Here is a 27,881-nt window from a genome sequence, read left to right as displayed (position 1 = left end):
AATGCGCGCACTTCGCCACGCGGACATAACTGAGCGGAATTTATTTCGCCGATCGTCGTCCAACGGCCACCTCAGGGTTTAAGGTCCGAGCACTTCCCGAGACCGTAAGTTACAGACATCTGAGACTGTTTGGGGCGGGACAAGTGTCTGCTGAGGTAATCTGTAACTAATATTCATGACATCAGCGATTAGTAACCAGAGCATAAACCCTACGCGGCTTTCTTAGCGGAGAAGCGCCGGCTACGCGCTTCGGCAACATCGTGCGCTGCGGCTTCGAGGCTGCGTTCGAACGATAAGAGCAAACCTCCCCGCCCCTCTGCCTCGACCTCTTCGCTGCACTTGACCTCTGAGTAGCTTGTATCGTCTTCATATACACCAAAACAGCCTAGTACTGTCAATTGATCAAGTAATGCCTCTTAATCCCGCTCTGCCGTTCTTCATCGTCTCCCATCAAACAGATCGCTAACACGTTATCGGCGCAGCAATGTCTGATTTCCTCACCGCCTACGATGCCTTCAGCAAGGCCCCCACCGACCCTACCGCTGTGGCCGAGATCACCTCAATCATCGAGAAGCAGGAGTCCTCCCTTGTCTTTTCCGAGATGGATTCCGCTGCCGCCATGAAGCTCGGACTCGCCATCCTCTCCGTCACTCCCGTGGCTCTCGCCCCAGACTCCCCCTCCTCAAGACCCGTCGTCGTCGCCGTCTACATCGGCACCAACCTCCTCTTCTACTCCGCCCAGGACGGCACCGCGACCGATAACTTCATGTGGATTCAGCGCAAGGCCTTCACCGTCAGACGATTCGGCCACGCTTCTTTGTACATGGGCATCAAGGCCGAGGCCGCCGGCTTCTCCTACAACGATCGATTCGCGATCCCCGTCACTGAGGGTACCGGCGCTGGAGGTGGATTCCCAATTTTTATCAAGGGCGTCAAGTACCCCGTTGGAATGGTCGGTGTCAGCGGTCTGCCTCACATGGAGGATCATGATGTGCTGGTCAAGGGTATCCAAAAGTACCTTTCAGAGTTATAATCTGCTTAAAAGGAGCATAACTTTTTGTCGATGTTACTAGTCAAATATACTAAACACTTTTGTTAGATAATCAATGAAGACTCAAAATATCAAAGAAAACTTAAAACATCGAAAATCCAGAACCTGAATTACCGTCGTCTGTCTATACCCAGTTCACTGACCTCAACTAACATCGCAATCAGTTCAACCTTCCTCTTGACCAGACTGCCGTTCCAATACTTGCTGTTCCAACACTTACGTCGACAAACATCTGAATCCACCAGCCCTTCAGTGCATTCGGAACCAACCATCAATCTCGTTACCACAATTCAGAGAATAAGGTTGTACAACGCTGGCAAAAGTCAACTGGCTTAAGGCCGCGCTCGCGGTTATAATAAAAGCCGCACGCTCGCGCCCTCTGCTCTTGCGCTTCTTATCGGTGATTCGATCTTTGAACGGTATACCCCGGATCATATATATCGCTACTGCTTAACATTGCCAGACGATCAGGCAAGATTCATAACTTGCACTGCCTTCTAAGAATATTGGTAACTCCTTCTTCAACAGCAGCAACGACTACATTCCTCGAAGCCTACGATGCACTCTGTAATGACTACCGTGAATATATGGATTCCTTTGTCCGACATTCGATTTACCCTGGACCTGCCTTGGTGCAAGGATCTCTTCCGTTGATGAATGTCCGGCGTCGTATATCAGACGTCGTCTCTATGATCCGGGAGCAAGAATTCTCTCTACGGGTCTCATGGCTGCATCCCGAAACTATCGATAGATTAGGTCGCACTATTCTCTCCCTCTCACCTAAGGCCTTGAATCCAAGTGATAGCCGGGCAGATCCAGTTGTGGTTGCCATATACATTGACGACAATCTTATTTTCTACTCCGCCCAGGGATACGAAACTCTATTTAAGGAGATCCGATATAAGAATCAATTTGAAAATATTCAGGATATGGCATACACAGTCCGCAAATTCGGTCACTCTTCTTTGCTCATCGGTATCACGACCATGGACTCTCAGGTTAATTGGAGGAGGAACTTCTTTACTACCGACGCCCATTTCCATCAGTCAACGGAACAGGCTTTCAAAGCTGCGCACAAGGTCCCTGACAACAAGAATATCGACGCCGGAGGTGGCTTCCCGCTCTTTGACGGAGGCGGTCGCCTAGTCGGCGTGATTTGCGTCAGCGGTCTTGGGGATGCCAAAAATCACGATCTAATAGTAAGGGGTATCAGGAAGTACCTTCATAAACCAGAAGATGTCTCTCAGAAAACAGAAGAGGTCTCTCAGAAAACAGAAGAGGTTCTTCAGGAAGCAGAAAAGAAGTCTGAGTCTGAGTTTGAAATGATTGAGGAGGAGACCGTATGATCATACCTTCAATGAAATTGCTAGTCGAATCATACAACCCACGCTTGATCAAACCAATATAAGCAAGAACAAAACGAAAACCGTAAAAAATTGCTTAAAAGCAATATCAATTATCAGAAATCAAGTGTGTCAAGTACCAAGTTGGGATGGTCGGTGTCAGCGGTCTGCCTCACATGGACGATCGCGATGTGCTGGTCAAGGGTATCAAAAGTACCTTCCATAATCTATTTGATAGCTATATAGTCCACACTTTTGTCATTGTTACTAGCCGATTGTACTAAACATTTTTGTTAAATAATCAATGAAGACTCAAAACATCAATCAAGATTCATAACATCGATAATCAGAACCTGAAGAACCGCATCTGTCTCTACCTAGATCACTGACCTCCAACTGCTATAGCAACCAGTTCAATCCTCCTCTGGACTTGACTGCCATCCCATACTTACATTGTTACGTTTATCAATCTACCAGACTTTTGGTGCGGTGGGAACTGACCATCAACCTCGCTTCCGCAATTCGGAGAACATGCGTGTTTTGTGCAACGCCTTGTTTTGTACAACGCTGCCAGAAGTCCGCTGGCTTGAGGCCGCGCTCGCGATCATAAAACCGCACGCTCGCGCCCTCCACTCTCGCGCCTTATCAGCGATTTAATCTCCAGAGAGCCTACATTGATTGGTACATACTTCTCTACTGCTTAGTTTCGCTACTGCTTAGCCTTGTCAGACAATCCGGTAAGATTCTTGACTCTGTACTGCTTTTTAGTAATATCGGTAACACGTTCATCGACAGCAGCAATGTCTACATTTGTCAAAGACTTCGATGCACTTTTGAATGACTTCATTGATTGCCTTGGCTATCTTTATTTTCTGAGATACAGGCACCCCTCTGATTATGAAGTGCTGTTCAGTGCTTGGCGTCGTGTAGATGAAATCTTCAACATAGTTAGGGAACAGGAATCCTCAATACGGGTCCCAGATCTGGATTCTAAAGCTGCCATGAAATTAGCTCGCACTATTCTTTCTCTCTCTCCTAAGGCCCTGAAACCTGATGATCCCAAAGCATGCCCCGTTGCGGTCGCCATCTACGTCGACGGAAATCTTCTGTTGTACATCGCCCAGGACGGCTGCGACACCTTTCTGAGGGACGAGACCTATCCAGAGGATATCAGTCAACTTGAGTTAATCCAAGAAATGGCAGGCGCAGTTAAAAAAGCGCGTCACTCTTCATTACTGATGAATATTTTGGACATGGACCGTGGACTTCCGTGGCGAAGGAGCGACTTTCCTGACGTTGAACCATATGAACCGACCTTTGAATCGACCAGAGAGGCTTTCATAGCTGAGTACAACGGCGAAGAATACCGCGGCAGAGGCTTCCCACTTTTCCTCGAAGGCTCTGATCACCCGTGCGGTGCGATCTGCGTCAGCGGTCTCGAAGATTCCCAAAACCATGATCTAGTAGTAAGGGGTATCAAGAAGTACCTCCGGAAAATCGATAGAAAAGGCTCTTCAAAAAGAAAAAGAGGCCACTCAGGAAACAGAGGGGGTCCTTCGGGAGACAGGAAAGATTCTGAGTCTGAGAGCGAAATGGTCAAGAAGGAGACCGTATGATTATAGCTTCAATGAATTTGCTAGGCGAACTATAACTATACAACCTACCCCCGATCCAACGATTGTATCAAAAACAAAACGTAAACCATAACATATAACTGTAAAGTAATAACAATATTATCAATGCTCTCATCAGATGATCAATGAGGACTCAAGTTATCGAAGAAGAATCAAACATCAGAACCCCAGATTCTGAAGAACCGTCGTCTGGCTCTACACATATCACTGACCTCTGACTGCCATTGCAATCAGTCCAAACTTCTTCTTGACCAGAATGCTATCCCATACTTGCACTGATGCATTTCTCAATCTACCGGACTGCCAGTGCAGTCGGAATCAATGATCAGCCCCGCTTCCGCAATTCAGACGATGCTTGATCTTTACAACGCTGCCAAAAGTGTGCTGGCTGGATGCCACGCTCGCGGTTATAAGTTATAAAAACGTACACTCGCCCCCTTCTCTCTCGCTCATTACCAGCGATTTGATCTCTAAAGGGCCTGCATTGATTGATATAAAACTTGCTACTGCTTAACATTGTCAGACGATCAGGTAAGACTCTTAACTCCGCACTGCCTTCTAAGAATATCGGTAACACCTTCTTTAACAGCAAAAATGTCTACATTCCTTGAAGCCTACAATGCACTTTGTAGTGACTACCGTGATTATATGGACTCCTTGGAATATTTCCGACCTGAGATTTACCATAGGTCTGATATGCTCCCTGGATCTGATTTGCTGTTAAATGTCCGGCGTCGTGTAACAGACGTCGTCTCCATGATCCAGGAGCAGGAATCATCTCTACGGGATTCATGGCTGAGTCCCGCATCTCTAGGTCGCACTATTCTCTCCCTCTCACCTAAGGCCTTGAATCCAAGTGATAACCGGGCAGATTCAGTTGTGGTTGCCATATACCATGACGAGAATCTTTTTTTCTACTCCGCCCAGGGATACGAAGAAACGTATGGAGGGAGGCATCATGATCACTTCAAAAATATTCAGGATATGGCATACATAGTCCGCAAATTCGGTCACTCTTCTTTTCTAATGAATATCACGACCATGGACTCCGAGGTTCATTGGAAGAGGAGTTTTTTTCCTACCAACGACGAATACTATCGGTCGGCGGAAAGGGCTTTCCAAGCTGCGAACAAGATCCCTGACGACAAGAACATCGACTGCGGAGGTGACTTCCCACTCTTGGACAATGACGGTCACCTAGTCGGCGCGGTTTGCGTCAGCGGTCTTGGGGATGCCGAAAATCATGATCTAGTAGTAAGGGGTATCAAGAAGTACCTTCATAAAGCAGAAGAGGTCCCTCAGAAAACAGAAGAGGTTCTCCAGGAAACAGAAAAGAAGTCTGAGTCTGAGTATGAGATGGTCGAGGAGTACACTGTATTAATTATTACTTCAATTATGGTCGAGGAGTAGACTGTATTAATTATTGCTTCAATTGTGAGATTTGCTAGTCGAACTATACAACCCACGCTCGATCAAACCCATGTAAGCAGTAAAAAAATCAAAATCGTAACAATTCACCAGAGACCGAGAACTAACAGATTATTATCAAGAATAAAGCAGAATAAAAAAAAGAAAGCAAAAAAAATTTCGTCACAGACAAGATTCGAACTTGCGCGGGCAGAACCCAACGCCTTACAGCTACTTGAGAATAGCAGGGCGTCGCCTTAACCACTCGGCCACTGGGACTTTTTTTTATACCAAAATCTAATTCTGGCCCATTATATCCTACATTAGAGTTTTAGGGCGTCGGGTTGTATCGCGACTATATTTCAAGCAGTTTTGCGTATTTTTGCTGGGGGTTGGGGTGCTGAGGGATCTGGAAAGCTACTTTTAAGTTTTTGTGTTTGAAATTATAGAAAGGGTAGTGTCGTGATGGCTGGGTGTAGTTAGCGGTTGGATCGTCGACGCTCTAGAGCCTGCGTACATACGTACTGACCGCGATCATGAGGATTTACGACCAGTAATCTGAAGACAATATTTACCAGACGTTGTATTTCTCTCGTGCGTTTTTAGTCAGCTAAAAGTCTAATTGAATCTACTGGAATAGAAGTGAGCAATGCGAAATATGCAGCGCTAATTTTACAGGAATCAGGGATCATATCTGTAGGGTTTCGTATACGACCATGACGGAGCTGAAGCAATTAACGTAGCTGTTTAGTGGCAAAAAGCATTCAATTTATAATTTCTATCTGCAATATCAATTTTCTAGATTTTCTGATTCTCCTTCGCCTTTTTTAGACACAAGCTAGTAACAGCATACACACACACCGACGCAAACCTTGGCTTAATTGTCATAAGTGACAGAGTAAATGGTAAAGTAGGTAGCAGTCTTGGTGAAGATGCTAGCGTTGGTACCGTCGTTGGCCAAGTACTTGAAGGTATCCTTGACCTTGATGGTGTAACCCTCCGACGGGTAAAAGTCGATGGTGTAGATGCCAGCGTCGTCCTCGGAGTCGACCCAGTAGCCGTACTTGTTGAGGTAAACGTCGTGAGCGTAGGACTTGATCTTGAAGTCGTGCGAGAACGCGTCGTCCTGCTGGTAGACAACGAAGCGGTTCTTCTCCGAGTCCATGGAAGGAAGCTCCTCGCTGCGCAAGTGCTTGGAGCCCTTGAAGCTCACGAGCGAGATGTTCTTGCCCGAGACCTCCTGGGCAAAGACGAGGTAGCGGCCCTCGGTAAGAGCACCGCGGATAGGCTTGTAGCCGCTCTCGGTCCAGAGCGACTCGGTGATGTTCTGCTCGCCGTAGGGGATAGGAGGCTGAGTGTATCCGTCGTTAGCCTCCTGGCAGTCATCGGTAGCGACGTAAGCGCCATCGGAGTAACGGGGCCACGAGACGTTGGTGAGGGTGGGGAGATCGTAGCTCGGGTTCTCAAAGTCAAACATGCCGGTAAGATCAGACATGTGCTCGCGACGCCATCCGTTGATGGTGCTGAGGGTGACGTTCTTGCCGTTGGCCGCGGCCCAGGCCTCGATGAACATGAGCTGCGAGGTGTGGTCCGAGGGCTCGGTGAAGACGTGGCCTCCACGCGACCAGGGAGAGATGGCAAAGAAGGGAAGACGGAAACCGGGGCCGGCGGGAACGTACTGGGTGGTGTCGCGGTAGTCGACATCCCACTCACCGGCGGTGCCGTTGGGAGAAACGAAGGGAGGAACGTGGTCACCCCATCCACCAGTCTCGTCGTAGGAGATCAAGATGACGGTCTCGTTGTAGAGAGGACCGTTCATGACAGCCTCGATGGTCTTCTCAATGATCCAGGCACCGGATCTGGGCAAGTTAGGGGTGTGCTCAGAAAGAGGGAACGAGCCAATGATCCACGAAACCTCGGGCAGGGTTCCGTTGGCGGCCTGCTCCAAGAAAAGGGGGAACCCAGCATAGGTAAGACCCTTGGCGGCAAGCGGATCGGTCGAGTTGGCGTTCTTGAAGTTCTCAAAGTACCACATCGGGTCGTCGTTGGACGAGTCCTCGTCACGGTAAACGAACCACGAGATATCGTTATCCTCGAGGCGCTCGGGCATAGTGTCCCAGGCAAGAGGGTAGCAGTCGTACAAGACTCCGTTGTTCTCCTCGCACTCATCGTTGAACCAGTTCTCGATGAAGGGACCACCGACGGTCTCACGGTCACCCACGGTACCTCCGATGTTGAGAGATCCGGAAATCCAGGACGCACGGTTAGGACCGGTAGGACCTTTATTCTAGTCAATATCAATCACAATATGAAGCATTCTAATGAAGAATCTTACCGATCAAGAACTCAGAGTACATGTCACCGACAGTCCAGGCCTCAGCAACCTCGAAATGAGTCGGGACATCGTCGCGGCGCAAGTAACCCCAGGCTCTCTCGGAGTTGTTGGTAACCCAGCCTATATAAACCACAATTTAGTACTCCACCACACCATAATAAAGCAGCGACTCTTGCTCACCATTGATTTCACCGTTGTTCCAGGCACCGTGGTTTTCAATCCAGTCATTGGAACCGGCGTTGGTGCACTGGATACCCTCCTTGTAGGAAGAGTTGGCAGCCAGGTAGTAAGGAAGAAGGTACTCGGCCTCATCCGAATCGGTGGGCCTGTTCAAAGAACATTATCAGCACAAAACTTATTCGTAGCAAGAAATACTCAATTGGGAGATTTGTATTGACACTTACTGGTACCAGATAGGAAGACCATTGCTTCCGATCTTGACGTTGGGATCCTTGAATCCACGAACACCGGCCATCGAGCCAAAGTAATGGTCGAAAGCACGGTTCTCCTGCATGAACATGACGATGTGCTTGACATCAGCGATAGTTCCGGTCGTGTCAGCGACGACAGAGGAAGGGAGCGAGGCGATAGCCAACGCAGCGGCAGCGGCAGCGGCAGCACCGAGAGACTGCTTGATAAACACCATGACTGAAGAACTCAATTCCTTTGGATTTTACAACCTATTGAACTTCAGAGCGGGTTGGAGAAGACAAAGAAGAAAGGAACAACAGCTTTTGATGGGTGTCAAACCTCTCTTAAGTACTCGAGATGAATGAAAAACTCAAGGCCAATAAAAAGGCCGCGTATTTAGGATGACATGCCAGCTTCCCGTTTCGGAACTTTTGCGAGGCAATATTCAAGTCAATTTTCCTGTACTCGGAAAGTCACTCGTCTGTGAATCCGCGTCGTACTCAAAAGCTTCGGCCAGGTATACGGACGATTTGGAAATAGAGGACCCTTGCACGTGTGTCCTTTGACTTGCCGACAGAAGGTAGAAGTGGTGGTGTGTGTGTGGGTGCGTTCAATCAGACAGGTCATATTCTGGATTACATTTCAGCGGAGATAAACTTGGTCGCTAAGTCGGCCGGTGAAAATGAAAAATGTGATCCGGTTCATGAAAAACGCAGAGACCACTTTCCGTCTATCGCGTTCGTTTTTCCTGTCATTGTCTGGCAGACGACCTGTTGCGATGCCGTAGATGACATCGAAGAGACATCCGAGAGCAGGCAATGTACGGAACCGGCGTAATCTATGCTGGACCCTCGTTCAATGAAAGCAGTCTAATAACTCATGTGCATGTAATATAATAGCAGTAGACAGAACAGATAAAACACGATTCATATGCGGAGAGGATAGAGGGCCGGGAGAGGGCCTGGCAGCGTACAGCGCAATCGCGGAACTGACAGATGATTGGCAGCAGAGCAAGATGCCGATTGGCATCAGATAGATTTTAGTTCAATCTTCAGTAGGTTTCAGTTTCAGATAGATACAGTCTGTACAGCTCAGATATGTCCAGCACGTGGACTGACGTTCATTCTCGTCCGCCTGCAAACTTCTCCGAGTGAGTTTGGTTGAAGTCCGGCGGGCGTGTTGACCGCGCAGGATTACAGTTTTGGAGGGTTAACCCCTTTCCATCCTACCCTTTCTTTCCACAGCATTTTGCTTACATCGGTTTAGGGGGCGCGGCTGCTCTATTCTGTACGGAAAAGAGAAATACCACTCGTTCGGACTAATCCCAATGCAGAAATCGTAAATAGCGGTGTCGGAGAGACCATCGCGATCATTCAAGTCCACGGGCATGATTTTGTGGGATTTAGTGGTACAAAGCTATTAAACAGAGCCCTTAGTGGTCAGAATGAAGAGTTAGCCTTAGACGGACTAGTTTCTTTTCGTCGCTAGTTCGCGGCTCTCGGGAATGCAATTGGCATTTTCCAACATCTGGTCGCCGGAATCAGCAGGACGAGGTTCTGGCGCGTCGGAGCAGAGCAGATTGTAATTTAAAAAAGAGTACAGGGAGAACTGGAAGTAGAGGGAATCACAACTCTAATTATCAGGGCTTCATCGTTAGGCTCTTCCGCTGTTCGCGACAGGCAGGCAAGCGGGAGCTCTTGACGTGACAGCTGCATCGATACTGAGCATTTCTGGCGTGATATGTAGTCCCTCTATGCTTAAGCCTGCACAAAGAGTCTAGACATACAAAAGCTTCCACAAGAGATGCAAAGCAGTTAATCATTGATAGAGTTGATATGTGAGATATTATGGATTATATGAGCGCAAGCGATATACTGGCGCGGCTACCACTGGCCCTTGCATGGCCGTTTACCACTCATCAGTGATGTAATCTGCTAAGCGCGCCAGAGAGAAGCATGCGTCTCCAGGAACGGTAAGCAAATATTGCGCTATTTAAGAGAAAGAGAATGAGGTCACCCGAGCATGATAAATGCCGATTAAATTTCCATTGTCGTCGTCTGGCAAATTAGATGCTAGGACGGAAAACATGTGAAAGCTGTCAAAAGAGGATTTACCGGCAGTTTCATTTTTGGGGCTCAAAGGTATCGACGACGGACACTAACGAGAAGAGCTATCTCATACAGCTCTTGTTCAGCTTCTTTTCTCTTCAAAGCTGGGACCATTGAGAAATTCTTCAACATCGACCGACTGCTCTCTACACAGTTAAACGAGACCAATGAGTGCCACAGCCAGTAGTCCCGTGGATCCTTACCTTTGCTTTTTTGATGAAAAAAATTGCCTTGAGCCTCCCGCTACTGCTTGATGAACCCCCTCCCCCAGAATCTTGCCGTTTCTTGGTTTTGCAGAATTACAGTTATTGGGTAGAGATTCCGAGTCGGGAGTTCCTAAATAAAATCATTTCCGGTGAACTTTTGCGGCCAATCAATAGGTACGCGATTTGTCTTGGTAATTCATAATCGGCTATCCATTCCCAACGGCACCCGCCATCGCAGAGAAACCGAATTACTACTTTCTGCAAACGTCGGTCTCTCGACTACTTTCATACTTTCATCACCTCTACAAAGCTCCCTAAGCCCCTTATGCCCCCATAAAATTCGCGTTGCACATACTTTGATCAGTAAAAGAACTGAAGACGCAGGACTGGATCAAAAACAAGCTTCCCAGGGTTCGCCTCCGCCCCTGCAGACCAGGAAAGGCTTAACCGACGCCGAGCAGGTTATGCGATTTGCAAAGGGCAAAAAAGGCCAGGGGAGCCCCTGAGCCGTGCGGCTTTAGCTTAGAGTTTGATGATAGCGCTGAGCTAATATGAAATAGAGTTATCCCGCGAAGGCCAATCAATCTGGCTTCGCCAGTCCCGTGGATTGTCCTCGCGCCTGCGCCAGATCTGCGTGCACCAATAACAGCCGGTGCTTGTGCCCATGCCGCTTCGCTTTCCTACGTCATATTTCTGAAAAATGCATTGACCTGCGGATTTCCGCCAGGTACCGGCGAGATTGTCTGGGAATCCTAAACCCAGCCATCTCCGCGCTCCGCGCTCAGTTCACGTACCCAGCTAGATGCAGTTCACAACAGGTTCAGCTGTGCTCGCTACCTACGATGAACCCTCGTTCTTCGATGTGAGGGTCGTCTGCTCATGTCTTTAGTTGCTACTGGCTGACGCGCCAAAGTATGCTGTGAGCAGCCTACGTGAGGTATAATGCACTCAATCGCTCCGACGGTCACTATCCGTTGGTTTTCCTTCGACAGTTCTGCTTCTCTATCCTAGAGAGAGACCATGGCCGCCCGAAATCCCTTTCGCATTCGGAATGGTTAGTGTTCTTGCGTTGTATGAGTCTTTTGACCGAGCTGACTGTTTTGCGCGTATAGTGTTCGTCCTGGTGGGCTTCATTTGGATAGCCATCTTCCTGATATGGAACCAAGATGTAGTCCGCACCGTCAAGACCTCCGCTATAACGAGCATCACAGAGACCTCTCAAGCTCCAGTCTCAAGCTCCGGTGAAGTAGCTTCTGCTTCACTTCCAGATGCAGCGTCAAACAAACCTGTCGTCAACAACAACCTGCAAAACCTACAGGTATCTTCCAGCACAATCAAGTCGATCCTCGCGGCTCCCGCACCGGTAACACACAACCTCGAACTGACCATCTCGCACCACGAAATGGCCCCTGACGGAGTCATTAAGAAAATGACCCTCATCAACGGCCTCTTCCCCGGCCCCATCATCCGCGCGCGGAAGGGCGACCGTCTCCGCATCCGCGTGACGAACGACCTCGACAACTTCGACGAGAGCACAAGTCTGCATTTCCACGGCCTGCACCAGCGCGGCACGAACGTGATGGACGGCGTCCCCGGCGTGACGCAGTGCGGTATTCCGCCCGAGTCAAGCGAGTTTGTGTATGAGTTTGATCTCGCGCAGTCCGGCTCGTTCTGGTATCATTCGCATTCGCGCCTGCAGCGCGTCGATGGCGCGTTTGGTGGGTTGGTGGTCTATGATAATGACGAGTCGTACCAGATCGAGCGCGACTACGACGAGGAGATTTACATTGTCTTGCACGATCACTACCATGCGGAAGGAAAAGAGTTGTTTGATTGGTATCTCGGCGAGCAGAGCAGCGGCTTCGAACCTGTCCCTGACAGCGGCCTTGTGAACGGTGCCGGACACGTCGACTGCGACCGCGTCCGCAGGAAGCACTCATGCGACTCTCCTCCTCGAAAACGCCCGATGTTCCAATTCGAGCGCGGCAAACGCTACCGTCTACGGATCCTCAACGCCTCTGCGTTTGCTGAAATCACAATGTCGATCGACGACCACGAGATGGATATCATCGAAGTGGACTCGACCGAGGTCGAACGCTACTCCGTTCACATGCTCACGATCGCGCCCGGCCAGCGATACTCGACCATCGTCCTCGCGGACTCGGTGCTGGAGGCGGTGATGATGCGGTTGCAGATCCAGACTAGTTGCTTCCAGTACCGTCCGCCTGCGCTCGACAAGGATTTCGATACCGTGATCAAATACGTGACGCCGGAGACGTCGTCCGTCTCGCGGTTTGTTAAGAAGCTGCTGAAGCGAGACCAGGCGGATGTCGAGATCGAAGGAGACTCGTACGATCCGGCGGAGGTCGACTCGATCAGCTGGGAGGACGCGCTTCCGGAAGCTGAATGCATCGATATCGACGAGACAAAGCTCGTGCCGATCAAGTCGGCGTCGGTGCCGGACTTTACCGTCCGCTACAAGATCTCGCCCAAGACTCTGAATCTCGAGCGCGTGCAGCAGGCTCCGTTCGGGTTCATCAACCGCACTACGTTCCAGCCCGCGATCGGCGCGCCTAATATCCAGGTTGCGTTTGGAAAAGCCAACATCCTAGACACCGTCACGGTCCCGACTGTGACCGGCCGAGATAACGACCCCGTATGGGGCGGTGCGCAGCTCGTTACGCAGATTCCGCACGGCGCGGTGGTCGAGATGGTGATCAACAACAGCGACGACAACGCGCACCCGTTCCATCTTCACGGGCATGACTTCTGGGTCTTGAGATCGTACGGCGAACGCGTGGCAGGCGAAGGACGGTGGCGCGAGGAGTATGCTGAGAAATACAATACCGAGAACCCGATCCTGCGCGACACTGTCACGATTCCGCGCCGCGGCCATGTAGTCATTCGCTTCGTGGCGGATAACCCGGGAATATGGGCTTTCCACTGCCATATTGCGTGGCATTTGGCGGCGGGGATGTTGATGCAGTTTGCGACGGGGCTGGATAAGTTTAATCCGGATTCGATCAGCGATATCATGCTGGATCATTGTGCTATGGAACGGGATCTGGGGGAAAGATTGCTGAGGCCGTTGCCGGGCGATGAGTATCGGCAGCGGAAGCAGAATAAGCAGGGAAACCCGCAGGACCCTGAGGATTAAAAGCGCTATACGGTGTAAGGAAAAGAAAAATAGAGATTGCTTTTTTGGGAAAACGTTTAATAAAGAACATAATCAAACATATACTTTCAATTCATCAGCCACAAGAAAAAGTCCTAAAACACAACTAACAACGCACAAGGAAATGAAAAAGAAGGCGATCAGATCTTGTTCGACTTGACACGGATCAGATCCGAGTCCCGCTCGATGTCCTGGTTGGGATCAATCTCATAAATAGCCGGATCGGCCTTCATCTTCTCGCCGATCTCATACGTAGCCTCTTCATAGGCGGCATCCGAACCGGTCTGCGACGCACCGTCGTAGTCGATCAACATCTCGCGCGCGACCCAAAGACCGTACTTGTTCTTGACCAGGCCCTTGAGCTTGACTTCCCGCATATGCGCCCAGTGGCAGATGTAGATGGAGACGAAGTTGACGACGGCGAGCGCGAACGCGACGAGGTATCCCTGGCGCTTCTTGAACTTGGGCGAGTCTGCGGCGTCGAAGAAGACGATCGGGAACCAGGCGTACATGGCGTACCAGATGACGTTACCGATGGCGGGCAGGTAACCACGCATTTCGGTGTCGTCCTGGAAGACTTCGGAGATGTAAGCCATGAAGATGGAGAAGAAGGAGGCGCCGACGTTGGGCACAATGTTTGCCGCAAACTTGAGACCGAACGGCACGCCATCCCAGATTCCGAGAACGAGGTTGCCAAAAAGGTACGGAACCAGAGCGACCATAGCAAGCTGCCATCTCCAGCGGGTAAGATCGGAAAAGATAGCAAACAAATAACCCGAGACGAGCGCGACGGCGTTTCCGATTGTGGGCAGGTAGTTGATCATCTTGACACTGTAGTCCATACCCTTGAGCCACAGATTGAAGTAATCACCAGCACCGACGATGTAGACCGAGTACGGCGTGATGAACGCCCAGAAGCGCCAGGTGGTGAAGAAGCCAATGAATCGCTTGATGGTCATCTTCTTCGAGCCCTTTTTACCCACTTCTGCCATTCGCCGCAAACTGTACTGGATATCGCGCTCGGTGAAGTAGATTGCACGCGTGTTGTCTGGGAAATCAGGGATGCAAAGGAAGCCAATGAGACCGATGGGGAGCGAGATGCATCCGTCGACGATGAAAAGCCACTGCCAACCAGCATATCCACCGACGCCGTTCAAGTTCGTGTACACCGCAGCCTGCAGGTATCCGGAGAACATAGCAGCCATGGACCAGGTCATATCCCAGATGACGACGCGCTTGGCGATTTCATCGGGTCTGTACCACGAGCCGAGGATCATCATCATGGTAGGGTAGCAGATACTCTCGGCCCAGCCCTGGAGGAAGCGGAAGCCGTAGATATACCGGGCACTGGTGGCGCGCGACATGCACATGACGCAGACGGTCCAAAAGCACTCGCAAATGGGCATCGAGTACGACGGACGCAGCCAGGTCAAAACGATCTGAGACGGGATAGAGCCGCAGAGGTAACCGATGTTGAAGATGGTGGTGAACAGATTGTATTGGTCACCGTTGAGGTTGAGCTGCGAGGTGTTAGAGGGAGATTATTTCGATAAAGGAGCGTGGACACTTACATCTTCCTTCATTCCAGAGACATAAGCGTTGGAGATGTTCTTCTGGTCCAAGCTCTTGGTCATGTACGACAACATCAAGTAGAACAAGATACCACGATCTAGCTTGTTGACGTATTTCCGCTCACCAGGCGGCTTCCGGATGACTTCCCAGAAGAAGGAGAGCACCAATCGCCATTTCGGGCAGACCCAGTCAGGAGGATCGTAGTAAGGATCGCAGGTGGGATCCTCCTTGATCATCTCCATGGTCACCTCATTGCGGTTGAAAGGCCACTTTGTGTTTGCCATTTTTGGTATCTATGGAGAAAGTGGAGGCGGGTGGTGGTGACTTGTGGAGGAGGGAGAGACAGGAGCTTTATATGAAAGGCAGCTGTCAGTCGAGAGTCAGTAGTGCATGGTATCAGGAGGACATCAGGAGGACGAGGGTTGTATCCGCAGTCAATGCTCTTATCAAGCTTTCAGTCTGATGGACCGGCAGGCTGGAGACGGACGGACCCACCTCTAATGGGGAGGTACCGTGCGTCGCTGTGTTCATCCCTGCAGATGATTATCAGGATAAACTAAGTATCCCATAGCCCACAGAATAGTATCAAAGATAACGATAGAAACGACGAGCAGCTACAGAAAACAGGCAGAAAGAGGTGAGGTGGGATGATAGCAAGAGTGCAGAGAGAGGATAGCGCGGTACGGAGCGACACAGGATAAGGCAGGCCGCGGGGCGAGAGCGGGTGTGTCGCAGATAGGAAGAGGAGGATAAGGTAAGAGTGAACTGTAAACGCGCGATGCGGATCTGTCAAACGGGGTGACAGGCCGTAGTATGTGCAGCGTGACTACTGCTGCTGCTGCTGCTGCTGTTGTCCGATAGTCACCCTTTCTGCATTTATTCTCATGCTTTTTACACATGAGATCAGTACAATGTCAGCAAACAGACAGATTGCTTAGTGGGCAGCACAGCAGAAGCAAACGTGCCCCGAACAGATGTCTTGGAGATAAGAGATAAACGCGAGCAAAAACCCTACGAACATTCGGGCAGCAGGACCCGAGCTATCGGCTAATTCAAATCGGACCAGGATTTGCTTTAGTCACCCGCACCGTAGCGCGGATATGTGGGAAAGCCAAGTCTGAGCGCCAGTCTGAGCGTTGTTGATCATAGAGAAAAATGTGGGCAGATAATAAGCAGCAGCACGGACAACAACTCGGACCAGGGCTGCATTGTCTGACTTGTGCTCAGACGCTGCTGTTCTCGTTGTTCATATTTGCGCTTTATTGTTGTTCAGCAGCGCACTGCAAAGAAGCAGTTTACTACAAAAATAATATGATCCTGCAGCGGGATGTTCGGGTAGTCATATCTCTTATCAGGAGGTGATCAGCGTCAACCGGGGTGGGTTGACAGAATGGGTTTAGAGCTAAAAACGGTTAAGCATTGCCAAGCGCACTTGGCTCTCTTCTGTTGCCATCATATCTGACTATTAATGAATCAGTTGAATTCATATTTGTTCTTGTTATTAAGAATTAGTATATCGATATGAACAAGCAAGCAGATAGTTGGAAATCGAAAAGTAAAGGGTCGAGGATGCAGTTCCTTATCGCATCTCTTCCTCACCCACTGATAAGGCCCGCAAACCCGGTCTAGCAGCTCGACATGCCGCCTCATTCTGTCTACCTGTCGACTCCCTTCCCGTAACTATATCGTTCGTATCTTTCGTGTTTTGCTGCTAAACCCTTTCTTTGATCCTTTCTTTTTCTTGCTGACTGCATCTTTTAGTCCAGCTAACTATCTACCCTGACTCAGACCGGCTCTCATTCTGGTGAAGTTCTATTAATACCCCCATCACATATCTTTTGTCGACTACTAGCTTTACAAAACAGAGTTTCTGCTTAGCTCGAAGCCATTCATGTTACTCAGAAAAATAAACAGTAGTCCGCCCACCCGCAGATGGCTTTCGCCCCACACGAGTACGCGCTGGCCCGGCATTGTTGGCAGCGTGGATTGTTGGACTGATCCTACAGCGTACAGCAAGATCTCCTTCTTCTCAACTCGTAGATAGCCTGAGTATCAAAGAGAAAAGCAACCCCAGAGCGGTACACTGGACCTTCAATGCCGACCTAAGCAACGTTGACTCTCGAGACTGCCAACAATTCTGTGCAGCAGAGGATTTCAGAGAATTTGTCAGCAAAGCTCTACCTCGAGTCATACCTGCCTTTGTGAGTATAAAGAAAGGCTCGGACAGACAAGGCAAAGAAACTAAAACAGAACAGGTATACCAAAGCTAACCTGCCTTCTCTCAAAAGACCTGTCTACTACTGTTGCGTAGAGCCCACAATTCATCACGTAACTTCCATCTTCAAAGCTCCTGTAACAGTATCGACTCTACATCCTGCACTGTCAAACATACTCGAAACAACTCTGGCTGGTAGCACAAAAACCCATAGTTCTCGGTTTAGGTACGAATCATCTGCTGCTGAAAAAATGACTGACAGATCAGAGGAGAGGACTAACGCATCTGTCCGTGTTGGAACTATTTCAACACATCTTCTCACAGCATCTCACTTGCCATCAAACACAATATCCACCGTCTTCTCATCCAGTCCGCCAACTCGACCCATCCAAACACAATCTCCAACCATCATCTCAGCTGCCTATGAGAAATAAGTACAAACACCATAGTCCTCGTCAGCGGGATGTTTAGTCAGCCGCGTCAATTGGCCGGAGTTGGTAATCGCTACGGGTTCGACGATAGGAGGTTGGAAGCAATCGGTAGAATATAGCTCCTGACTCGATTTCGATTAAAAGAAGGTGTGGAGTAGGCTGTATTTGGGCGGTTTGTGTTTTGTGGTATGTTCTGGTGTGAGCTGATGGTTGGGGAGGGCTGGCTAAGATTGTGAAGGAATATCTTATATCCCTTTACTGTCTATCCCTTACTACTTTATGTCATGGTCCAGCTTTGACAAGTTTGTGCAAAACATTGAACTGTCAGACGCAAGTTTTACAGTCAAGACCATACACACTGTCAACCTGAAGCAGTCCAACCTCCTTAAGATACTGCAACAGCAGGGCAAGGAAGCAGAGCACAAAACAAGTTAAAGAAAATAGATTAATTAAATACAATGAACCAACACAACAAAACCACAAGACTATTTACTGAGCGTTGATGTGGAGCGACGGGCTAGGCTTGGTGACAGCGTCGATCAAGTCGGCAATGACCTTGTCCTTGGTCTTCGCGGCCAACTCCTTGATGTCGATAAGCTCCTGCTGGACGCCGGCGTTGGCCTCCTCCTCGGCCTTGGTGTTCGAGCTCGAGTGCTATTCATAGTCATACGTCAGTAAACCTGCGGGAGCAACGATTGATTGTCTGCATTGATAGTCTGCAAATGGGGAGACATACCTCAGCCTCGAAGGCCTTGAACTCGGCCTCCTTGGACGCCTTGTAGGCCTCAATCTCCTTGGTAGCCTCGGTACGGGCATCCTTCAGCTTCTGGGTACGGTCTATAAACATATCGCAAGTTAGCATTCAATCCATACGCAATCGACATCCACGAGATATAAGAAAGAGGGAGAACGTACAAGCACGGGCCTTGGCGACAATAGCCTGAGCCTCCTTCTCGGCCTTTGATCAATTGAAAAGATAGAGTCAGTTGTCGGTAGATAAGAAGAGAAAGCAATCACTCGTCGAACTTATCCGATTGAGGATGCTCGTGACGACGATGAACTAGATTAACCTACCTCGAGAAGGGTCTGAATTCCGGTGGAGCTCTGAGCAGACTACCAGCACGAAAACAAACCGTTAGCAAATCCAATCGCAGAAACTTCTAACAATTTCAGCAATCTCACCATTTCTAAACTAGTGTAGAGTTATATATAAATGCGAGAAAAACGAAGGCGGCAGAATGAGATGGGATACAGGAAGGGAAGAGAGGAAGAGAAGCGCAGAAAAGGCTGAATTTCGAGATACGCTTTGGTGCGCGCCTCGACGACCGATAACGTCCACTTTAGGAAGTTTGAGTCACATTGTGAGTCAGATTGTGAGTTTGTGAGTTCACTCTTCTCGACTACTTTACAGTCATTGGAGGCAATCTGGTATTGCTTTAATCCACACAACAAAGACAAGATGTCCACCGCTTCGAAAATCACACTCGGAACTGTGTCTGTACTGACCGCCGGCATCATCTACGGCGTGCACTACATTCAGAAGGCAGAAGAATACGTATGTCAAACCTCCCATCGCTACTCGTCTCCGATCAGACCATCAGAGCTAACAGTTCAAAAAGACTATGTACCAAGGTGTGGTTTACGATCAAGAGCGCCGACGCATCAAAGAAGAGCGTATGGCGGAATTGAAAATGCAGCAGGCTTTGCAGAAGGAGTATGAGGCCGTTCAACCGGTTGATCGTACCCCGAAGCCATCTTCTGAAGAGAAGAGAAATTGATTTCGTCGGTGCAGAATTATTTCATTGCTCAGGAGTACATTTCTTTTTGTTTATGGTTAGGATTAAAGGTCTATTGTATATAGTTTGTACATATTTGCATTGTTTTGGGAAAACCAACAACTTCACTCTATCACTTCAGATTCCACACCAGCAGAATCAAATTCCACACAAACTCCCACACCCCGCTCGCATACGAAGCTACATTCATAGCCCGCACGAACGCCCACGCACTGTCCATCTGCATAAGCGGATAATCCACAATCCCAGGAATGCTCGTGCTGATTAACGGGTACTTGTCTCTGCACACGCTCTTTGCCAGACAAAGCGCGCGCAGCCCTTCTTCTCCCCCGAATTTGCCGTAGCCGGAGCCCTTGACTCCTCCGAACGGCAGCTGGCAGACGTAGAACGTCGCAAAGTCGTTGACGGCCACGTTGCCCGTCTTCATCTCGCGCACGACGCGCTCGGTCGCTTTGCTTCCGCGCTTGCCGAATACTGATCCGCCGAGCCCGAAATCCGGGGCATTCGCTATCCGGATCGCGTCGTCGACAGAGGTGGCTTTCATCATGACCATAATTGGTGCAAACAGCTCTGTCCGAGCAATCAGCATCTCCGGCGTCACATCTATGAGCAGCGTCGGCTCGAAATATGATCCGTATTTGTACTGTAGATGCTTGTACCGCTGTCCTCCACACAACAGTTTCGCTCCATGATGCACCGCGTCGTCGATCAGAAACTTGAGGGTTGAAAACCTCGCGTCGCTAATCATCGCGCCCATGTCGACTGGCTGTTTCTCATCAAGCACCGACCCGATCCGTAAGATCGGAACCCTCTTCTTGAACGTCGACACAAGTGCCTCGTACGCCTTCGGCTCGGCCACGATCCTCTCGATGCCAATGCAATTCTGCCCCGCGGACTGGAACGACCCGCGCATCAGCACCGACGCCAAAGCATCGCAGCTCTTCCACGACTTTTGATACTCGTCCAGCACGATCGCCGCGTCCTTGCCTCCCAACTCGACCGTGACCGGAGTCAGCGACTTCGCCGCCGCGTTGAGAACTTTATGCGCGACAGGCTTCGAGCCGATAAACGTCACTTGCGAGATCGACGGGTGCGCAGTCAGATAGTCTGTGTCCTCCGGCCAGGGACAGACTAGCTGGACGATATCAGGTGAATGGCCGCAGGCGACCAGGCAGCTACGCACGATTGCGATGAAATGCGTGGATGACCAGACAACTTGTTCTGAGCACTTTACAACGATGCCGTTACCGCTGAAAAGCGCCGATATTATAGGATTTAGAAGATTGTGGAGCTGTGAACTGTCAGACCTGTCTCGTTCCAGAAATATACTGCAGCGATACGTACCGGATAATTCCACGATACAAGCGCCAAGACTACTCCTAACGGTTCGTATATAACTTCCGCATCCTTATATCGGATCAGAAGATTCGCAGGACCAACTCGCTTCGAAGGTTTTAACGCGTCTTCGCCGTACTTGATTGTCCATGATAGCTTCTCAAGAGTGACTAGGATCTGCATGCACGAGTTAGGCGATTGTTAGGCATATCAGTATAGAAAAGAGGTACTTACCTCACCAAGAGCCGCGTCAACCATCGTCTTCCCACTATCCCTGCACGCAACTCTAGCCATCTTTTCCTGATTCTTCTTCAAAAACCCAAGCAGAGTTCTCAAAACATGTTTCCGCTCCTCAAACGTCGTATTCTTCCACTTTGCCTCCTGCACAGTCTTGCATTTACTCACCGCCGAATCGATATCGGCCTTTGTCGCCGCGCGGATGCGCCCGAGATACGCGCCCGTGGCAGGGCAATAGCATTGAATCATCTCGGGCTCGTTCTTTGTGCGGAGCAGCGGGATCGGAGAAACACCGATCGGCACGCTCGTCGGGGGCTTCCAATCCGGCAAAGACTCGGCTGGAAACTTATACCCAAACGTGTACGAAAACAGCTGCGTGCCCGACGACCGCTTGAGTTTTTTGAGAAGAAGCGGAAGCACGACCGCGACGACAGTGACGGCCAGCCATCGCCAGGAATCGTCGTTCCAGCCGACTTGGACGGATAGACGGCGGTCAATCAGCTCAATTGAGATGTCGGGAACAGCGTCCATGTACCAGGACACGGCAGAGGTGAGCAGTTCGGCCGACATCCGTGTACTCTGTTCTCGGAGACGTGCAGTTGCAGTATTTACTGTTTCCCACTCTGGACGGAGTCAGAGTACTAAAGAACGAATCCCTCGGTGCTTACAATCCTACAAACCTTGGTTCCCTTAATTATTCCCTTTCCGTCTCGAGGCCTTCTGAACAGACACGAGAGTTATGTAGAGAGGTAATTTGAAAAACAATAAAAGTAATCATTATCTCGAAAGCAATCATATATCTAGTCACTTCTGTTAAAGACATCTGGAAGCAGAAAACGCAGCATGTCCGCGTTCGGAGTTCGAGCGGCGCAACCTTAAAGTTCACCGCATCGCCTTATCCTCCCCTGGTCCGTTCCCATTGTATTTTGCTCGTTCTGCTCGTATTCTATCTGTAGTCTCCAAAGATCTCGCTTGGTCTGCTGCTACAGCTGTTGTCCAGACAACAAGAGACCTGTCTGCTTTCTGCCGCAGATGCCGCGAAAAGCCGGCGCCAGCGGCGATCTCGGCCGTCCGGGATCGATGTCGTCGTCGGTCTCGGTTGCCTCACAATCCCAAAGCTCGAGGATATGGTCCTTGCCTGTGGAGTATGAGATGGACGTCTTGGACACAAAGACAACGCCCAAGCCGTCGAAGCTGCGCTCGTTTGCTCCTGCGAACTTGCCTTTCTTTACAAGCCAGTCCTCGTCGAATGGAACCGCTCCTACTGATCCCCAGCAACCGCCGTCAAGGTTCATGGGGTATCTCCTCAAGATCAAGGACGTGCTCAAGACGTACATGCGCTTCATCGGTCCCGGCTTCATGGTCGCCGTCGCCTACATCGATCCCGGAAACTACTCCACCGACGTCTCTGCCGGTGCGCAATTCCGCTTCAAGCTCCTATTCGTGGTCCTGCTCGCGAACGTGTTTGCCATCTTCCTCCAATCTCTTTGTACCAAACTAGGCTGCGTCACAGGCCTCGACCTTGCGCAGAACTGCCGCGCACATCTTCCGCGCTGGCTCTGCGTCATCTTATACCTACTTGCCGAAGCAGCCATCATCGCGACCGACATCGCAGAGGTAATCGGTACCGCGATCGCTCTCAATATCCTGTTCCACATCCCCCTCGTCGCCGGCGTCGCAATCACAATCACCGACGTTCTGATTGTGCTGATGGCGTACAAGCCTAACGGATCGCTCAAGGGATTACGATGGTTTGAACAGGCTGTCGCGCTGCTGGTGTTGGCCGTCGTCATCTGTTTCTGTGTTGAGCTGAGCCACATCGATGCCTCAGTCGGCGAAGTTTTCAAAGGATACCTGCCCTCGAAGACGGTCGTGTCGAGCGAAGGACTATACGCCGCCTGCGGTATTCTCGGCGCAACCGTCATGCCCCATAGTCTCTACCTAGGCTCAGGTCTGATCCAACCCCGACTGCGGGACTACGACGCCACGAACGGCAACGGGAACTACGCCGAAATCCCAGATGATATAAACGATCTGCCGAAATACCGCCCTTCGTTAGCCGCCATGAAGCATGCGCTGAAATACTCGCTTGTCGAGCAAGCGGTCGCGCTCTTCACATTCGCTCTCTTTGTCAACTCGTCGATCTTGATCCTCGCCGGCGCGACATTATCAGACACCCCCGGCGCCTCCGACGCCGATCTTTTCTCAATCTACGACATGCTAACCACGAACCTCAACAAAGCTGCGGGCACCGTCTTTGCCCTCGCCCTCCTATTCTCCGGTCAATCTGCCGGAATGGTATGCACCCTCGCGGGCCAAATGGTCTCCGAAGGGTTTCTAAGATGGACCCTCCGACCCTGGCTGCGCAGGCTGATCACGCGCGGCATCGCGATCGTGCCATGTATCGTCGTCGCCGCGGCCGTGGGTCGCGATGGTCTGGGCGAAGTTCTCAATCTGTCGCAGGTGATGCTCTCGATCCTGCTCCCGTTCGTCACCGCGCCGCTGATTTACTTTACCTGCCGGAAACAGTTTATGCAGGTGCCGGTCATGCCTGTGGCTGATAGTCTGCAGGAGTCGATCGAGATCGTCGACTTGAACGGTAGCAGTTCGAATCTTCCAGAGACGCAGACGCAGACGCAGACGACGACGAATGGTGAAGATCTAGCGCAGGTTACTGTTGATATGTCGAACGGGATCATTTTTTCTGTGTTGGCGGTCGCGATCTGGCTGTTCATCACGGGTCTTAATATGTACGTCTTACTTCTTCACTGCCTTTTCATCTATGACATACTAACTACTTTGATATCTCTTAGTTACTTAATAGTCATGCTCGGAACCGGAGAAGCCTCTGTCACATAGACAGTCTTGTATCTGCTACTTTGTTTTATGGCGTTGAATCTGGTTCCTGGCCGGAGTTCTTGCATGTTTTATTGGCATATTTGCTTTCATTTTGTATACACCTAAAATACATCACACATAAATCTTCTCACTCACCGTCTCTTCCTCTTCCTCGCAGGACGCCTAGTAACCCACTCCTTCTCTGCCTCCTCGCCGTCGCCGTTCTGCTTGAGGACGGGATACTTTGGCTTCCAGTTCTCAGAGTTGACCTGCTCGAACGGGAAGGGTGGGATATCGAGCTCGTGCGCGGTGGGGCCTTTGACTTCGATTGATTCGGCGAGGACGGTCATGTGTGGTTGGAGTGTTGGGCTGGCGCTCGAGGATGATGACGATGACGATGATGAGGCGGGGGAATTTCTAGATTCATCAGCTTCTTGAGGAGCCTCTTCTCCGTCGTCAGAAGACTCTGACTCTGACTCTGACTCTGACTCTGATTCTGAAGACGATGACGATGACGATGACGATGACCAGGATTCTTCTTCATCTTCACTCGCGCCTTCCCCGATATAACTCCCACTCATCTCAGCATCATCAGCTACATTCTCCCATCCTAGACTTGCAAACAATTCGCGGGCATCGCCGTCATCGCTCCCGAAAGCCTGCGACACATCAAGCCGCAAAAACTCTTCTTCTGTCCGTGGCAGTGGCGGCGATGACGAAACTGACGATGACGAAGATCCCTCTTGACTGTCACTTTCGCTTTCCTGGGTACTGTTCGCACTTTGCCTAGCATCCCCCATACCGTCAGTTTCATCCTCCGATCCGTCCGAACCTTCTCCTTCACTCCCAATAACCTGCATCGCATCAAGTCGCGATAACAGCTCTTTTCGTTTCCGTTCCAGCAGCTCAGTTTCTTCATCCGTAGGCTTTTGCCCGTCCTCTTCTTCTTCTCGCTGCTGCTGCTCCTGCTTCTGCTTACGAAGTTGCTTTGCCCGCTTACGCCGCAAATTCCGCGCCTTTGTCGCCTGCGTGCCTTCGAACGGTTTCCCTTTCTTTTGAATGGGCAAGTTCTCCTTTTCACCCTCATAAGTGTCAAACATCGCGTCGATCCTGCATTGAAACCCACGTTAGCCGGTCTCCTTCTCTTGTTCCTTGAGAAGAGCAAGGATGAAATGGAAAGAAAGAAAAAAAGGGACTGCGTACTTTGCCATCGCGGCTAGCTGCTGCTCCGAGAGGACAGGCGCGTCATCGTCTGATTCGGGTGTACTCTGCGCATCTGCGATTTGCGGCACGGGTTCAGTGCTAACAAGGGAAGTTGCGAATGATCCTGGTGATTGATCTTCACCGCTCAACTGCTCGACTCTAGATCACACCGTGGTCAGCATCACCGTCGTGATATCAAGAAACTGGAGATTGAGACTTACATCACGACCTGTCCATCCCGAAAGACATCATTCACCACACTCTCGGGCGTATACAAAAACCCAAACTCATCCGAGCACCGATACCTCCTCCACGCACCCATCTCCTCATCCTGCTCCTCCTCCTCGTCTCCATGATGATGATGATGATGATGCCCCTCTCGCTCCTCTCGCAACCGCCCAAAAACACCAGCAAACTCCTGCCCCACGTTCTGCGCAAACTCACGAATACTAGCCCTATACTCCAAATCCTCCTCGTTCAGCGAGAAAATCACCCGGCATTCGCTGTCTGGTTCTTCTCCCTCTTGTTCTTCCTCAGCAGAAGAACTAGCGTACTTGAGAATCAACCGCAGGACCAACGGCTCCGTCCGCCGCTGTCTCTTGCTGTTGCGCCGCTGCTCACCCTCGTATTCGTCCAGACTGCCATCCTCGCTTTCATAGTCTTCTATCGCCTCGCGTTTCTTTTTTCCAAACAGAAATCCAAATATTCCAGCCATCAAAGACGTATCTTCTCTTGTTGAAGCAACTGACCCAGCTCGCTCGCAGTGAACTCCTTCCAAATCTGTCACTTATCAAATCGGCAATCGCTCCAGCTTTTCCTCCTCGGCTAAGAACTTCAAAACTAATTTGATTACTTAATAGATTACTAATAATATTACCTGTTTTCACGTGCAAGACGAGAGCTGATGAGGCTGCCCCGCGTTCTCTAAACCCTCGTCGTTGTTATCGAGCAGACCGCATCTGTTCACGTTATTCCAGCAAACAGGTGAACTGTCTTTGTTTACGTTACTCTGCTGGTTGTCCGTTCTTTTCTAAGGCAGCCTGTAGAGTAGCTTGTAACAACCTGTCTTCCTGATAGCCATCCTTCATCACTATCGTCCTTATCACTTGCGCTTCCACCCCACTCCTGTTATTCATCATCCCTCGCTATGTCTTCCAACAGCGACACGACAGCACGCGACGACGCGACTTCTATCTCTGATCCGGTTTCCGCTCCCGCTCCAGAGGCGGTAAGTCTTCCTCCGATGTTTGGTCCCGTCAATCAGACAATCCCGTCACTTATGTAGCTAACTTATTCGCAGATCACCTCAGCTGATCCTGCACAGTCTACCCTAGATGATTACTTCAAAGATCAAGCAGATCACTTCCGTAACCTTGCCCAGACAGACGTTGAAGTACCACTTATGATCCCGCTTGAAAGGGTGCCGCGCGGAATCATCCGCGCTTATGAAAAGCTGAATCCTCTCAGAGACGACCTGGTTGTCAACACCATTGCCTTCCAAGCCGGACACGAGCACCTCATCCCCGAACATATTCGGTACTCTGGAAAACTCCCCAAGGACGGAAAACCGCCTCGTTTACGATTGTATACGTTTTTCCGTGAGTTTCTGGATATGGCGGATAACCTATCTGTTCAATATAAGAACTCTGATCTCAAGGAGGCGTTGCGATGGCGTCTCTCTGGTGACGCCCAGTTTTGGCTCTTCCGCTATAGCCCCTGGAGAAAGCACCCGTCCACAACCCTCCTTGACATCTACCGGTTTTTGGCCCTGAATTGTCCTGACCGTGGCGACTACGACATGTCTCTTCTTGCAACTAATGCCTTTCAGGCCGAGGGCGAATCTCCGTATGACTGGGTTATTCGGCTGGAAAGACTCGCAGACTATGCGCCGATCCGCAAAGGCTACGAGTTTGACATTGTTTTACACGCCCGCATCCGTTGCACGAGTCAGGATTTATACAATAAGCTCGAGGAGGTGTCGAGAGGGACTGACGTCGATGCTCTGAAGGATGTCTGTGCTAATCTAACGAAGCCAAAGTACTTAGGCACCGGCCGTCAATTCGACAACTCTCTGATCAACAACCCCGACGGAGCCCGTAGTTACGTGATTCCCTGCCCTGATCTTTCCAGATCTGGAACGCCTGAAGATGAAGAAGAAGAGGAGGAGGGGGAGGTGGAAGAGGAAGAGGAGGAGGAGGAGGAGGATGAGGAGGAGGAGGAAGAAGAAGAACCGACATCTCTCAAACGCAAGGCGCGCGAGCAGCCTACTCAACAGCCTTCCCGTGCACAGAGAACCACTACCGCTGGCAGCAGCAATAGTAGACCCGAACCAACGACTCGGAAAGCTTGCAGGTACTGCATAAGGCATAACTTTGCTAGGCCTTCAACTCATGCAGAAAAGGACTGTTGGAGAAAGGATGACTCGAAGCGCCCTAAGCGGAAGAGGCGGAGGTGAATCTCTATTAGAACAATGTCTATATCACAATCCAACACTTCCACCTCCACCTCCACTTCCAACCTTACTGCTCGCTCATCCCTCACTATGTCCTCTGAGACAACCTGTCCCGCGGCGACGCGACTTCGT

General features: G+C 50.3%; 13 protein-coding genes and 1 non-coding gene across 14 annotated transcripts; 8 read left to right on the top strand and 6 right to left on the bottom strand.

Annotated features, from left to right (window-relative positions):
* The first annotated feature begins 283 nt into the window (after positions 1–283).
* Positions 284–1,097, top strand: BZA70DRAFT_87557 (uncharacterized protein). The gene has a single exon (XM_064915498.1). The coding sequence runs from the start codon at positions 485–487 to the stop codon at positions 1,031–1,033; it is 549 nt and encodes a 182-aa protein (XP_064765977.1). The 5' UTR covers positions 284–484; the 3' UTR covers positions 1,034–1,097.
* A 359-nt stretch (positions 1,098–1,456) lies between these two features.
* Positions 1,457–2,566, top strand: BZA70DRAFT_284362 (uncharacterized protein). Its single transcript, XM_064913594.1, has 2 exons — positions 1,457–2,334; positions 2,404–2,566. Exons 1-2 carry the CDS (start codon positions 1,639–1,641, stop codon positions 2,410–2,412), a joined length of 705 nt encoding a protein of 234 aa, XP_064765976.1. The 5' UTR covers positions 1,457–1,638; the 3' UTR covers positions 2,413–2,566.
* Positions 2,567–3,194: 628 nt separating this feature from the next.
* Positions 3,195–4,010, top strand: BZA70DRAFT_269552 (uncharacterized protein; the record flags this gene model as incomplete). The annotated part of the gene is made up of 1 exon (XM_064911220.1): positions 3,195–4,010. The coding sequence occupies one exon, from the start codon at positions 3,195–3,197 to the stop codon at positions 4,008–4,010; it is 816 nt and encodes a 271-aa protein (XP_064765975.1).
* Positions 4,011–4,622: 612 nt separating this feature from the next.
* On the top strand, positions 4,623–5,671 carry BZA70DRAFT_312754 (uncharacterized protein; the record flags this gene model as incomplete). The annotated part of the gene is made up of 1 exon (XM_064914998.1): positions 4,623–5,671. One exon carries the CDS (start codon positions 4,623–4,625, stop codon positions 5,436–5,438), a length of 816 nt encoding a protein of 271 aa, XP_064765974.1. The 3' UTR covers positions 5,439–5,671.
* On the bottom strand, positions 5,617–5,714 carry BZA70DRAFT_t90. The gene has a single exon. It is a non-coding gene; the product is annotated as a tRNA-Ser (tRNA).
* Positions 5,715–6,417: 703 nt separating this feature from the next.
* Positions 6,418–8,320, bottom strand: BZA70DRAFT_228980 (uncharacterized protein; the record flags this gene model as incomplete). The annotated part of the gene is made up of 4 exons (XM_064910233.1): positions 6,418–7,715; positions 7,771–7,890; positions 7,951–8,096; positions 8,175–8,320. Coding segments are annotated over 4 exons (1,710 nt in total), but the record flags the coding sequence as incomplete, so codon positions are not given.
* Positions 8,321–11,118: 2,798 nt separating this feature from the next.
* On the top strand, positions 11,119–13,730 carry BZA70DRAFT_297467 (uncharacterized protein). Its single transcript, XM_064914565.1, has 2 exons — positions 11,119–11,549; positions 11,608–13,730. The coding sequence occupies exons 1-2, from the start codon at positions 11,516–11,518 to the stop codon at positions 13,650–13,652; spliced, it is 2,079 nt and encodes a 692-aa protein (XP_064765972.1). The 5' UTR covers positions 11,119–11,515; the 3' UTR covers positions 13,653–13,730.
* An 80-nt stretch (positions 13,731–13,810) lies between these two features.
* BZA70DRAFT_241898 (major facilitator superfamily domain-containing protein) lies at positions 13,811–15,478 on the bottom strand (the record flags this gene model as incomplete). The annotated part of the gene is made up of 2 exons (XM_064910550.1): positions 13,811–15,190; positions 15,242–15,478. 2 exons carry the CDS (start codon positions 15,476–15,478, stop codon positions 13,811–13,813), a joined length of 1,617 nt encoding a protein of 538 aa, XP_064765971.1.
* A 2,670-nt stretch (positions 15,479–18,148) lies between these two features.
* BZA70DRAFT_302581 (H+-ATPase G subunit-domain-containing protein) lies at positions 18,149–19,303 on the bottom strand (the record flags this gene model as incomplete). The annotated part of the gene is made up of 7 exons (XM_064914736.1): positions 18,149–18,542; positions 18,625–18,725; positions 18,804–18,846; positions 18,963–19,001; positions 19,071–19,080; positions 19,192–19,226; positions 19,298–19,303. 7 exons carry the CDS (start codon positions 19,301–19,303, stop codon positions 18,378–18,380), a joined length of 399 nt encoding a protein of 132 aa, XP_064765970.1. The 3' UTR covers positions 18,149–18,377.
* Positions 19,304–19,334: 31 nt separating this feature from the next.
* Positions 19,335–19,735, top strand: BZA70DRAFT_284351 (uncharacterized protein). The gene is made up of 2 exons (XM_064913593.1): positions 19,335–19,443; positions 19,508–19,735. Exons 1-2 carry the CDS (start codon positions 19,348–19,350, stop codon positions 19,664–19,666), a joined length of 255 nt encoding a protein of 84 aa, XP_064765969.1. The 5' UTR covers positions 19,335–19,347; the 3' UTR covers positions 19,667–19,735.
* On the bottom strand, positions 19,736–22,044 carry BZA70DRAFT_284349 (Aldedh-domain-containing protein). Its single transcript, XM_064913592.1, has 3 exons — positions 21,254–22,044; positions 21,029–21,196; positions 19,736–20,975 (listed from the first exon to the last, which is right to left on the bottom strand). Exons 1-3 carry the CDS (start codon positions 21,824–21,826, stop codon positions 19,797–19,799), a joined length of 1,920 nt encoding a protein of 639 aa, XP_064765968.1. The 5' UTR covers positions 21,827–22,044; the 3' UTR covers positions 19,736–19,796.
* A 150-nt stretch (positions 22,045–22,194) lies between these two features.
* Positions 22,195–24,193, top strand: BZA70DRAFT_284347 (natural resistance-associated macrophage protein). The gene is made up of 2 exons (XM_064913591.1): positions 22,195–24,006; positions 24,070–24,193. Exons 1-2 carry the CDS (start codon positions 22,289–22,291, stop codon positions 24,113–24,115), a joined length of 1,764 nt encoding a protein of 587 aa, XP_064765967.1. The 5' UTR covers positions 22,195–22,288; the 3' UTR covers positions 24,116–24,193.
* On the bottom strand, positions 24,194–26,241 carry BZA70DRAFT_284346 (uncharacterized protein). Its single transcript, XM_064913590.1, has 3 exons — positions 25,519–26,241; positions 25,298–25,456; positions 24,194–25,204 (listed from the first exon to the last, which is right to left on the bottom strand). The coding sequence occupies exons 1-3, from the start codon at positions 26,010–26,012 to the stop codon at positions 24,247–24,249; spliced, it is 1,611 nt and encodes a 536-aa protein (XP_064765966.1). The 5' UTR covers positions 26,013–26,241; the 3' UTR covers positions 24,194–24,246.
* A 203-nt stretch (positions 26,242–26,444) lies between these two features.
* BZA70DRAFT_269543 (uncharacterized protein) lies at positions 26,445–27,752 on the top strand (the record flags this gene model as incomplete). The annotated part of the gene is made up of 2 exons (XM_064911219.1): positions 26,445–26,525; positions 26,598–27,752. The coding sequence occupies 2 exons, from the start codon at positions 26,445–26,447 to the stop codon at positions 27,750–27,752; spliced, it is 1,236 nt and encodes a 411-aa protein (XP_064765965.1).
* Between the last annotated feature and the right edge of the window lie 129 nt (positions 27,753–27,881).

The sequence above is a fragment of the Myxozyma melibiosi genome, assembly GCF_037950935.1.
Source record: "Myxozyma melibiosi strain Phaff 52-87 chromosome Unknown BZA70scaffold_14, whole genome shotgun sequence".
NCBI lineage: Eukaryota > Fungi > Ascomycota > Lipomycetes > Lipomycetales > Lipomycetaceae > Myxozyma > Myxozyma melibiosi.
The sequence above is the reverse complement of the archived record's forward strand: the minus strand, read 5'-3'. Positions and strand labels throughout refer to the sequence as shown.